Source organism: Crinia signifera, chromosome 8 (assembly GCF_055691185.1).
Source record: "Crinia signifera chromosome 8, ASM5569118v1, whole genome shotgun sequence".
In the NCBI taxonomy this organism is placed as follows: Eukaryota; Metazoa; Chordata; class Amphibia; order Anura; family Myobatrachidae; genus Crinia; species Crinia signifera.
The window spans coordinates 11183344-11196298 of NC_139224.1; the positions used below are offsets into that span (position 1 = coordinate 11183344).

General features: G+C 48.6%; 1 protein-coding gene across 8 annotated transcripts in view; it reads right to left on the reverse strand.

Moving 5' to 3' along the window:
- The window catches only part of ITPR1 (inositol 1,4,5-trisphosphate receptor type 1), a 96856-nt gene that overhangs the window by 54774 nt on the left and 29127 nt on the right, over nucleotides 1–12955 (reverse strand). For all 8 annotated transcript variants that reach the window (XM_083155748.1, XM_083155750.1, XM_083155749.1 and 5 more), the window contains exons 3-7: nucleotides 11787–11889; nucleotides 11058–11128; nucleotides 5339–5454; nucleotides 5168–5254; nucleotides 1669–1827 (exon numbers count right to left, since the gene is read on the reverse strand). In XM_083155748.1, coding sequence (XP_083011874.1) covers nucleotides 1669–1827; nucleotides 5168–5254; nucleotides 5339–5454; nucleotides 11058–11128; nucleotides 11787–11878 — 525 coding nt within the window. In that variant the 5' untranslated portion in view covers nucleotides 11879–11889. The remainder of the gene's footprint in view (nucleotides 1–1668; nucleotides 1828–5167; nucleotides 5255–5338; nucleotides 5455–11057; nucleotides 11129–11786; nucleotides 11890–12955) is intronic.

The following is a 12955-nucleotide window of genomic DNA, read 5'->3' on the forward strand; positions in this document are numbered from 1 at the left end:
GAATCTCGTAAGAATGAGAATTCCCCAGTACTTGACTCCCGGCGAAGCCGACGGGCGGGTGGTAGGGCCACTCAGACCGGCTACGGGGGCCGCATACAGCCCCCGGGCCTGAGGTTCCCCACCCCTGCACTAAGGGAATCCCATAGATATGACTTACTCACGTCAGTATTTACAAGTCAGATAGGTTGCACTCAATAAACTAAAGTCTTTTTTCAGCCTTAATTACTATGTTACTATGGCATCAGCCTGGACTTGGAGGTGGCCAACAGCCTCAATGATCCATCTACCCTCAGACTGATTTCATAGGATGTTTCCTAGGACAAGCTGGCGCACACAGATTATGGCAGATCTATGGATATTACCGCTTGTAACCTGACGGACGGGCAGCAAACCGTTAACCCGTATATTCTGCATACACCGTTCTGTACTATACATAGACTGCAGCCATACCTGGAAGGCAACCGCAAGCTAATAAGCGGAAACATTACATTAGAGAGTCTACAGCGAGTTTAGCAAGATGAAGCCTTCAGTGTAGGGGAGAAGACGATGTATTCAGTCTGACCCAAATGAGTAAGGACCGGAGGCTGTGGTTTTAGCCTGGGAAACCCTTTCACGGAGCAGCATCAGGGGAGGCAGAGTCTACAGCAGCAGCGAAAGCATCAGATCAGACAGAAATGGCTTTATACATACAGAATGTACGACTGCCTGGGTCTAGTCCGACCTGATAATGCTGCGCTGCAGGTGGGACAGATGTAACATATGCAGAGAGAGTCAGATTTGGGCAAGTTATTTTGTTTCTGTGCAGGGTCAATACTGGCTGCTTTATTTTTACACTGCAATTTAAATTTCAGTTTGATCACGCATCACCCAAACCTAACTCTCTAACTCTAAAAAAATAATAATTTACAATGAGGTTAGAATTGCAGAGTCTCTATCTGCGCTATAATATAGCAGCTGTAGCTTTTCCCAAATAAAAGTTCCGTTCTGCTCCGTATACAGTCTGAGTCACACACAAAATACAAAGTGTCATATCAGATTAATCAGTGCAGTCTCCTTGTGTGTCCTTGTCACATTTTCGGCAGAGGAAAAAAAAAAAACTGACATCAGCAGAACTGCACGGGGAGCTAGCAAACTACATGAGTCAGGCAACTTGTGCTGCATGGCGTATTGAGGCCGGGTGTATGAGGACCAGTGGTGGATCCAGGGGTGGGGGTGCAGCATAATTCAAAATTCAAACAGGGGAGAAACACCAACTGCCTCTATCCTCCCCACCTCCTCTTACCTTGCCACCATAGTGCCCCCACCTCCTTCCCCACCTCCAACCTGACCACCACCATACTTCAAAATGTCAGCGGATAATCTCAAGATTATTATGGTTTATTTATATGGCGCCACAAGGGTTCCACAGCGTCTAGCAATATTTAGCTGAGCAAAAAACAAGAAAATAACGAATTACAGTACAAGGCAATTTAGGACAAGTACATTGCTGAATAAAAGACAGTTGCATCGGCAGATGGGACACTGAGGCTACCACATAAGGACTTCTCCCTCCCCATTCCATCAACACTGTCCAGTTATCCTGGCCACCCCCAATCACAGGGGCTAACAGCGCTACAAAATATCTGGCTCCTTCTAGTTAAGCCCCGGACTTCTCCCCACCCCACTCACACTGTCACCGATGGAGCGCAGCTTGTAGAATGGCTGGATGTAGAACCAGGAGCCTTCGTTTCCAGCTTCGTCCAAAGTCACGCGCATGGCGTTCTTCTCCAGCAGCGCAGGCAGACGCTTGTTCACAGTCAGGTATTTGTTACTTTTCAAGTGCAGCATCTAAAAAGAGGAGAACATTAGTACATAGGAGGGTTACCTGCTGCACTCAATAATGACCGGCATAAGTGCCTGCAAGACACTAAGCCAGTTACTAGTACATTAATACCACCCACGGGGGGGCTAGGATAGTACACACCCTCTTCGAACACTTCGTTAAAAAAACAATATATTTGAAGTTTACATCTTGGCTTACAAGCCCGGTCCTTATATTGATAAGCCATACAACTAACTTCAATACGCCACGCGGCGCCAGATAGACCCTAGGTCCGGTGTCACTGCTAATGCTGGGTGTTTGTGTTTTTTTTACACCGGAAAAAGGAGGAGGTCTTAGCTGCAAGGTGATGTTGCTAGAATGCACCGCACTGTGCTAATTAATATCCATTACTTGTACACTGCGTATGACTGAGGCTGTATACGGAGCAGACTGCGCTGAGTGATGTGACACCTGTATACCGCGTGTGACTGAGGCTGTATACAGAGCAGACTGCGCTGAGTGATGTGATATGTGACACCTGTATACTGCGTGTGACCGAGGCTGTATACGGAGCAGACTGCGCTAAATGATGTGATATGTGACACCTGTATACTGCGTGTGACTGAGGCTGTATAAGGAGCAGGCTGGGCTGTGTGATGTGATATGTGACACCTGTATACTGCGTGTGACTGAGGCTGTATACGGAGCAGACTGCGCTAAATGATGTGATATGTGACACCTGTATAATGTGTGTGTGACTGAGGCTGTATACGGAGCAGACTGCGCTGAGTGATGTGATATGTGACACCTCTATACTGCGTGTGACTGAGGCTGTATACGGAGCAGACTGCGCGGAGTGATGTGATATGTGACACCTGTATACTGCGTGTGACTGAGGCTGTATACGGAGCAGACTGCGCTGAGTGATGTGATATGTGACACCTGTATACCGTGTGTGACTGAGGCTGTATACGGAGCAGACTGCGCTGAGTGATGTGATATGTGACACCTGTATACTGCGTGTGACTGAGGCTGTATACGGAGCAGACTGCGCTGAGTGATGGGATATGTGACACCTGTATACTGCGTGTGACAGGCTGTATACGGAGCAGACTGCGCTGAGTGATGTGATATGTGACACCTCTATACTGCGTGTGACTGAGGCTGTATACGGAGCAGACTGCGCTGAGTGATGTGATATGTGACACCTGTATACTGCGTGTGACTGAGGCTGTATACGGAGCAGACTGCGCTAAATGATGTGATATGTGACACCTGTATAATGTGTGTGTGACTGAGGCTGTATACGGAGCAGACTGCGCTGAGTGATGTGATATGTGACACCTGTATACTGCGTGTGACAGGCTGTATACGGAGCAGACTGCGCTGAGTGATGTGATATGTGACACCTGTATACTGCGTGTGACTGAGGCTGTATACGGAGCAGACTGCGCTGAGTGATGGGATATGTGACACCTGTATACCGCGTGTGACTGAGGCTGTATACGGAGCAGACTGCGCTGAGTGATGGGATATGTGATACCTGTATACTGTGTGTGACTGAGGCTGTATACGGAGCAGACTGCGCTGAGTGATGGGATATGTGACACCTGTATACTGTGTGTGACTGAGGCTGTATACGGAGCAGACTGCGCTGAGTGATGTGATATGTGACACCTGTATACTGTGTGACTGAGGCTGTATACTTAGCAGACTGTGCTGAGTGATGTGATATGTGACACCTGTATACTGTGTGTGACTGAGGCTGTATACGGAGCAGACTGCGCTGAGTGATGTGATATGTGACACCTGTATACTGTGTGTGACTGAGGGTGTATACGGAGCAGACTGCGCTGAGTGATGGGATCTGTGACACCTGTATACCGCATGTGACAGAGGCTGTATACGGAGCAGACTGCGCTGAGTGATGTGATATGTGACACCTGTATACTGCGTGTGACTGAGGCTGTATACGGAGCAGACTGCGCTGAGTGATGTGATATGTGACACCTGTATACTGGGTGTGACTGAGGCTGTATACGGAGCAGACTGCACTGAGTGATGTGATATGTGACACCTGTATACTGCGTGTGACTGAGGCTGTATACGGAGCAGACTGCTCTGAGTGATGCGATATGTGACACCTGTATACTGTGTGTGACTGAGGCTGTATACGGAGCAGACTGCGCTGAGTGATGGGATATATGACACCTGTATACTGCGTGTGACTGAGGCTGTATACGGAGTAGACTGTGCTGAGTGATGTGATAGGTGACAAGGGGGGGGGGGGGCGGCTCAGCCACACAGATATACACGTGTCATGTCACAGTACGTTACCTGGGAGTCCCAGTAGGGAGAAGAGATCTCAAAGCTTAAAAAAGGGTAACATGTAATTGTAGGTGGTCACAGAAGTTGCTGGTGGGCAGCCAGTCTCCGAATAACCCTCTACGGGTGGAATATTAGACTCCACAGTGGGAGCAGCATTTTGTGCAGTCTGTCTATACAGAATAACGCAGCCGATCTGTTCATTAGGAACAGAGTCCTTCATTCAAGTGTAATAAAATTACCACCATAGGGTCCAGAGGACAGAACATAACCAATGCACGCATTCCCTTTCTGGAGTTAATGCCAGCACCATCCAGTGCAGCTAGAGACCAGTTACCATTTACTGTGTTACCTAGGAGAACGCACAACCAGGACGGTGCTTCATAAAATAGCAGAGGCTCTACCCTTTCACCACCAGTAGCAGTCTCCTTTCAAGCTGGAGTAAAAGCAAGCGTAGTTCTGAATCAAGTACAGTCTGCGTGAGTTTCATGGTTCATAAGAGTGTTCCAAATTTTAGGCAGGTGGCTAATTTTTTATTTCATCTTTTACAAAAGAACATTAGTGGTTGACGTAGATGATGTGACGATGTTCTCTTACATCATGTTACACTGGCGAACACCAGGGGGAATGCCACAGTCTTACAGTTCCTATGTCCTGCAGGGTGACTCTGGTTATTAGGCCAGGCACAGCTGCTCAGGCCAGGTCCCCCCCCCCCCCCCCAACAGGCCTTCCAAGAAGAGGTGCCCACATTATGAAGATGAAGGTTCCATCTTTAAAAATGATGGGGCCAGCTAGTACTTATGGCCATGAACAATGGCTAGATTAGGAAGGAACGAACTACATGTTTAAAAAAATTAAAAAGGAGGACTTTAAATGGCATCAGATCATCACCATCTGGTTCTCCCCCCGTCAATGGTAAAAGTTACCATTGGTGACAGACTATAATTTGAAGTCAATGCTCACTAGCCATGTCTACGCTGGAACCCCCATACAGCAGCTAGGACTCGGCCAATCGCTACCCAACCAGACTAAGGACTGCACCTGAATAACATTTCCATACTGAATAACTGTTCCCAAGAGCTTGCGATTCTCAGTATCGTTTTGCTTCTTCTCCAGGTCCGCCGCATGCTGTAGAGAGAGAGAAATAAATGAGACTGGAAAGCTACAGCTATGACCCGTAATCATGAGTGCGGCTGTAATCCGGGGACTCACGTGTAATTTGTTGAGTAGGACAGTGTCCGTCGTGTTACTAGCACCAGGCTTCGCAGCTTTCCAGAATTGCTTTTGTGCAGAATATCTGTTCATAGGGCACAGCCGGAACAGGCAATCTGCAAGAGGACATTATGTCAGTCTACATGCAAACCATGCGGCCTATATACGTCTTATAGGAGGGTCTATGTGAGCAGCACTGACGGTGTAATGGTTACATTACTGCCTCACAGCACTGAGGTCATGGGTTCTATCCCCACCATGTGTTATATATACGGGGCAGTACGGACGGTGTAATGGTTATATTACTGCCTCACAGCGCGGAGGTCATGGGTTCTATCCCCACCATGTGTTATATATACAGGGCAGTACGGACGGTGTAATGGTTATATTACTGCCTCACAGCACTGAGGTCATGGGTTCTATCCCCACCATGTGTTATATATACGGGGCAGTACGGACGGTGTAATGGTTACATTACTGCCTCACAGCACTGAGGTCATGGGTTCTATCCCCACCATGTGTTATATATACGGGGCAGTACGGACGGTGTAATGGTTAGCATTACTGCCTCACAGCGCTGAGGTCATGGGTTCTATCCCCACCATGTGTTATATATACAGGGCAGTACGGACGGTGTAATGGTTACATTACTGCCTCACAGCGCTGAGGTCATGGGTTCTATCCCCACCATGTGATATATATACAGGGCAGTACGGATGGTGTAATGGTTAGTATTACTGCCTCACAGCACTGAGGTCATGGGTTCTATCCCCACCATGTGTTATATATACGGGGCAGTACGGATGGTGTAATGGTTATATTACTGCCTCACAGCGCTGAGGTCATGGGTTCTATCCCCACCATGTGTTATATATACGGGGCAGTACGGATGATGTAATGGTTACATTACTGCCTCACAGCACTGAGGTCATGGGTTCTATCCCCACCATGTGTTATATATACGGGGCAGTACGGATGGTGTAATGGTTATATTACTGCCTCACAGCGCTGAGGTCATGGGTTCTATCCCCACCATGTGTTATATATACGGGGCAGTACGGACCGTGTAATGGTTAGCATTACTGCCTCACAGCGCTGAGGTCATGTGTTCTATCCCCACCATGTGTTATATATACGGGGCAGTACGGACGGTGTAATGGTTAGCATTACTGCCTCACAGCGCTGAGGTCATGGGTTCTATCCCCACCATGTGTTATATATACGGGGCAGTACGGACGGTGTAATGGTTACATTACTGCCTCACAGCGCTGAGGTCATGGGTTCTATCCCCACCATGTGATATATATACAGGGCAGTACGGATGGTGTAATGGTTAGTATTACTGCCTCACAGCACTGAGGTCATGGGTTCTATCCCCACCATGTGTTATATATACGGGGCAGTACGGACCGTGTAATGGTTAGCATTACTGCCTCACAGCGCTGAGGTCATGGGTTCTATCCCCACCATGTGTTATATATACGGGGCAGTACGGACGATGTAATGGTTACATTACTGCCTCACAGCACTGAGGTCATGGGTTCTATCCCCACCATGTGTTATATATACGGGGCAGTACGGATGGTGTAATGGTTATATTACTGCCTCACAGCGCTGAGGTCATGGGTTCTATCCCCACCATGTGTTATATATATACGGGGCAGTACGGACCGTGTAATGGTTAGCATTACTGCCTCACAGCGCTGAGGTCATGTGTTCTATCCCCACCATGTGTTATATATACGGGGCAGTACGGACGGTGTAATGGTTAGCATTACTGCCTCACAGCACTGAGGTCATGGGTTCTATTCCCACCATGTGTTATATATACGGGGCAGTACGGACGGTGTAATGGTTAGCATTACTGCCTTACAGTGCTGATGTCATGGGTTCTATCCCCACCATGTGTTATATATACAGGGCAGTATGGATGGTGTAATGGTTAGCATTACTGCCTCACAGCACTGAGGTCATGGGTTCTATTCCCACCATGTGTTATATATACACGGGGCAGTACGGACGGTGTAATGGTTAGCATTACTGCCTCACAGCACTGAGGTCATGGGTTCTATTCCCACCATGTGATATATATATGGGGCAGTACGGACGGTGTAATGGTTAGCATTACTGCCTCACAGCGCTGAGGTCATGGGTTCTATTCCCACCATGTGTTATATATACGGGGCTGTACGGACAGTGTAATGGTTAGCATTACTGCCTCACAGCACTGAGGTCATGGGTTCTATTCCCACCATGTGTTATATATACGGGGCAGTATGGACGGTGTAATGGTTATATTATTGCCTCACAGCGCTGAGGTCATTAGCACCAGGTGTTAAATATACGGGGCAGTATGGATGGTGTAATGGTTATATTACTGCCTCACAGCACTGAGGTCATGGGTTCTATTCCCACCATGTGTTATATATACAGGCAGTACGGATGGTGTAATGGTTACATTACTGCCTCACAGCGCTGAGGCCATGGGTTCTATCCCCACCATGTGTTATATATACAGGGCAGTATGGATGGTGTAATGGTTAGTATTACTGCCTCACAGCACTGAGGTCATGGGTTCTATCCCCACCATGTGTTATATATACAGGGCAGTACGGACGGTGTAATGGTTATAGCATTACTGCCTCACAGCGCTGAGGTCATGGGTTCTATTCCCACCATGTGTTATATATACGGGGCAGTACGGACGGTGTAATGGTTAGCATTACTGCCTCACAGCACTGAGGTCATGGGTTCTATTCCCACCATGTGTTATATATACGGGGCAGTACGGATGGTGTAATGGTTACATTACTGCCTCACAGCACTGAGGTCATGGGTTCTATCCCCACCATGTGTTATATATACGGGGCAGTACGGATGGTGTAATGGTTAGCATTGCTGCCTCACAGCGCTGAGGTCATGGGTTCTATCCCCACCATGGCCCTAACCGTGCTGCGCATTGCTTATATCGTGTGCCTTATAGGAGGGCCTATGTGCACCAGGCCAACTCGCTCATCCAAGAAGACTGCTCGCAAAGCTATTGGGCAGCTCCGGGCTTCCTGCCGAGTGACGGTCACATTATAGACAGCGGCTGAGGGATTAGTGCCGGAGTTTGAGAGATAATAGGCCGACATCTGGAGCACGACATCAGCCCACGGTCCAGAGGATTCAGCAGATAAATGATGTTTATTGTGCAGATTAAGAGCGACATCATTACTATAGGTCCAGCAACGGCTATAGATCTGCTCCGCAGCGCGGCTGCTAGTTGCAGACAAAGACGGCGGCTTGCACCGCATTGCGAGACTGAACAATGAAGATCTAGATCATAGCTGATTAATGTCAGCAGTCGATGCAACTAGACCGGAGCGCGCAGGGGAGGGGAGGGGGCTTAAATTTGGGATATTTGTGTGCTGCATTTAAAAAAAAAAACATTGAGATTCTCTCCTTAGATGACAATTTTATTTAGGTATAGCATTAGGATTAGTCTGCCGGAGTGACAACGCAAATCCAGCAAACTGAGTCATAATCGTCCTGTATTTGGCGCCACACGGGATCTGCAGCACCCGATTACAGAGCACATAGAATAAGCAACACAGAGACTTACAATTAAATGCTACAGAGGACAAGTAAAGGGCACATAGACCTCCATGCATCAGCAGAGGACACTGGGATAAGTATCAGGGTGACAAACCGGCAGGATTAGGAAAAGACCATGAGGGCAGAGGGCCCTGCTCGTGAGAGCTTACACTCTAAAGAGAACTACAATACTGGTGCAGCAAGGCCTCGTTATAGGCATCCATCCCCGATTACAGCTAGGACTGAATTACCCCGGAAGAGGACAGCTATGTATGCTGGTACTCCAAACCAAAGTTAATATTAGGAAGGGTCCTTTGCGATGCTTATTTGGGATAATACATCTCACATGTACAGCACAGAGTTCTATAGCACTTTCCTGTGCAATCGGCTTTAAATCTATCCTGGAAGTGGTCCCAAAGCGCAGCTGTGTCAGAAGCCAAATCGCACCCCATTAGGAATCGGTGGTGCCCCTTGATTACTTCCCTACCACTGAGGCTACCGAGGTTTGGAGACCGAAGCCCCCCCCCCCCCCGAAAGCTACAGATGCTTCATAAAAAATTAAATCTTGTGTATTAAATAAAAAATGTCACTTATTCTGACCCCTTTTAACAATGCAATATGGATGCGGCGGTGGTGTGACCCCCGGCAGATGTGAAGGGGTTAACCCTTTGTCATGCGAGGCTGATCCTGCCTGGGAATCCGAGGGCTGTCTGGGAACGGAGCAATGCGCTGTCCTTATTTGGTAAGTTAGCTGCCTTGGAGTAAGAGGGGGGGAGAAGGGCTTCATGAGAGGATGCAGGATGAATACGAGCACGGCCAGGTTACAGAGGCTGCAGGGGGCAGGAGGGGGGGCAGATGTGATCTAGAGGATGAAAGGGGTCAGATCGCATAATGCAAACCTGGTTTAGGTGGAACTTAGCCATTGCTTCTGTATAGAACTGTATTAATGCTACAGGGGGCGATGACCTTGGGGTCTTTAACCTATAAAACCAAGACTTTAAATTCCCCATGATGGACACCAGGTATGCGGCAGAATAGTCTCCAACGTGGAACCAAAGCTTTAAGAAGTGTTCCAGATTCCCTGCTCTGCACTGACCGAGTAACGGCTCATGGGAATGGCAGGAATGGATAGTAGAATGGAGGATGATCCACAGCACACAGGGGAAAATCCAAACCACACAGATCAGCGTTCCGTGCAGAGCTCCCCAATCTGCACACACACACGAGCCCCTGACTTTCTGCGCCGGATCGTTCCCAGAGTCACACACAGCCCCGCAACACCGCAAACCTGCACGCAGCGCAGGCTCCCCTAGAATTAACCCTTCCCCAACCGAGCCGAAATCACCCTGCGAAGCCGCCAAGGCAGCAGTTAAGATGCTGGCAGAGAAAGCAGCAGCCACCCACCCACACATGAACGCGTGCAGGGAGGGTTTGGGAGAGAGGAGGCTGGGAGACTAAAATCAATGCCAGCTTGGGGGGGGGCATATTCAAGACCTTTTCCATGTTGAGTCCACTTAGGAGCGGTGCTTAGTATACAGTACATCACGCTGGTATGTAAACTTCGCCGCGTCTAGTAGGAAGACGATGTGCAAGGGAAGAGTGGTTATTTCCCAGTCCCCATGGCTGGAGAGAATTCCAGGTACCAGACATTACAGTAAGCAGAGGGGAGAATCCCAGGCCAAAAGCACTGAGCAATCTGCTTACATTAGTAGGAAATGGCTGCAGGGAAGCCCAGAGATACTGGAGATGCAGGCAGGAGCCCAGGGGGGGTGGGGTGGGGTGTAGAGGTGAGGGGTCCCAGAGGGGAGATGAGGGGAACGTGTATAAGCCGAGAAGAGGAAAAGGTCCTGCAGGGCAAGAAATGAACACTCCACACAGGAGCAGACAGGTAAAGTACTACCAGCCAATCAGCTCCTACCTGCCATGTCACAGGCTGTGTTTGTGAAAAATGACAGCTAGGATCTGGTTAGCTGGTAACTGACATTTTCCAAACAGTCTAACATGGCAAGTTGGAGCGGATTGGCTGGTACTTTATCTCTCTCCATTTTATCACTTTTGTCTTTCTCTTTAAGCTTAGTACATCTGGCCCTTAGCCCGGTTTAGACCTTTCTCAGCATAAAATGGTAGAAACTAGATGCCTCACCTCTGAACTTTTTGGGCGGATTATTCAGATCGCCGGCTTCGGGTTGCACCACACAGCGGTCATCCACCAAGCTGCAGAGAGAATAAAAGTACCACCAGGTTGGACGGAGGCTACACATAGCGTTACAGATTTATAATCTATGGCACAGGTTCTCAAACTCGGTCCTCAGGACCCCACACAGAGCTAGGGATGGCCATCGCTGCAATTGCCATCGATGGCAATTCTGCAACTGGCCATCGATAGTGCTAAACTATGCAATGGCTGACCATCGATATTTTTACATATCAATGGCCAGCCATGGTGTTTGATTGGTTGGCCTGTGGGCCAATCAAAACACGGGGGCGGGGCTATGCTCCGTGTCCCGGCACTTTGAAAAAAAACAAAAAAAAAAACGTTGTTTTGCTGTTCCATCGATGGAGGGAAACCATCTGGTTCTCCCCCATCGATGGCAAAAGTATTTGACATCGGCCATGAACCATCGATGATTTTGAATCATCGATGGTCGATGTCCATCCCTACGCAGCACATGTTTTGCAGGTCTCCTCACAGAATCCCACCTGTGTCCGTGAGTAATGAGTGCACCTGCCGGGTGACCTGGAAAATGTGAACCGAGTTTGAGAACCACTGATCTGTAGAAATGAAGTCTATTGCTGTTCCACAGCATAGCCCCTGCATGAGGGTGTACCCCCCTCTGTGACACTAGTGGACACCTGTGCAGCGCATACTCACCCCAGCGTGCTGATGAATCCGTTCACAGACCCCTCGGCATAGAGGGACACAATGTCCCCCACGTGGAGGAAGCTCGACATTTTATCCGACATGTTTCCGAATCCTGGAAGAGAAGAGACCGATAGTAGTAAGGGGCACATCCGAGCGCCATCTGCGTCATGTAGCGGTAACACAACGGCCAGGGCGTGCTAAACTACTGCATTACGGACCCCAGACCCACAGCCCCCCAACCACTCTACAGCACGATAGGGCTACACAAACACTTCATGAAGGCCGGATGTACCAGGTTTCTCTCCGCGGGCTTCTACATTTGGCCACCATTAATCTCAGTTGGATCAAAACCTCCACGTGTTTTACCAGTACACTTATCACATATACTGTATATTTTATAACTATTTTTATAACATTTTTCACTTTAGTGACTGTACAGGGATCTCTTAATGCATGGGTCTACATAACCGATGCCCAAGGTCCCACAATTTTAGTGGCCTCTGAGCAGGGCCGGCGGGAGCTTCTTGTTAGGTAGGTACATGATGTACTCACAAAATCAGTGGTTCCAGGCGGCATTTCATACCTACCTCCCAGACAGGCAGTGGGCAGTATTCAATGACGGAGTTCTCCGTGCATGGAGAGCGTTTTATTTTGCTCTCCATGCACTCTCCGTGTTCCGGAGGGCTCGCTGCCACTCCTGCTCCCACTATTCAACGTTTTTAAGACTCGCCGCCACTCGCGGCGAGTCTTTACCCCTGCAGCGGACGAGCGTCCGCGGCAGGGAGCTGACAGGGAGCCGTGGGACGTGGCATCCAGGGAGATTAAAGTCTCCCTGGATGCCACAGAACATATGTGAGGGTAGGGGGCCCCCCTGGGACCCAGGCAGCACAGGCTGCCCCCCCTATAGCCAGCGGGGGACCCAGTATTCACTGCACCCGAACGTGCATACGGGTGCAGTGAATATATGAATATCTAATGAGCGGCTCGAGCGCTCCGGCCCCCTGCTGGCTGCACTGTGTAAAAAAAAAAAAAAAAAAAATATATTTTTTTTTTAAATTAAATATATATTCATGTGCTATAAGCACATGAATAAAAATCACATGCCCCTTCACAGAAAAAAAATCCTGATTTTTTGACACCAAAATTAAATACAAAACCCTTTTAGATTAAAAGTTCAC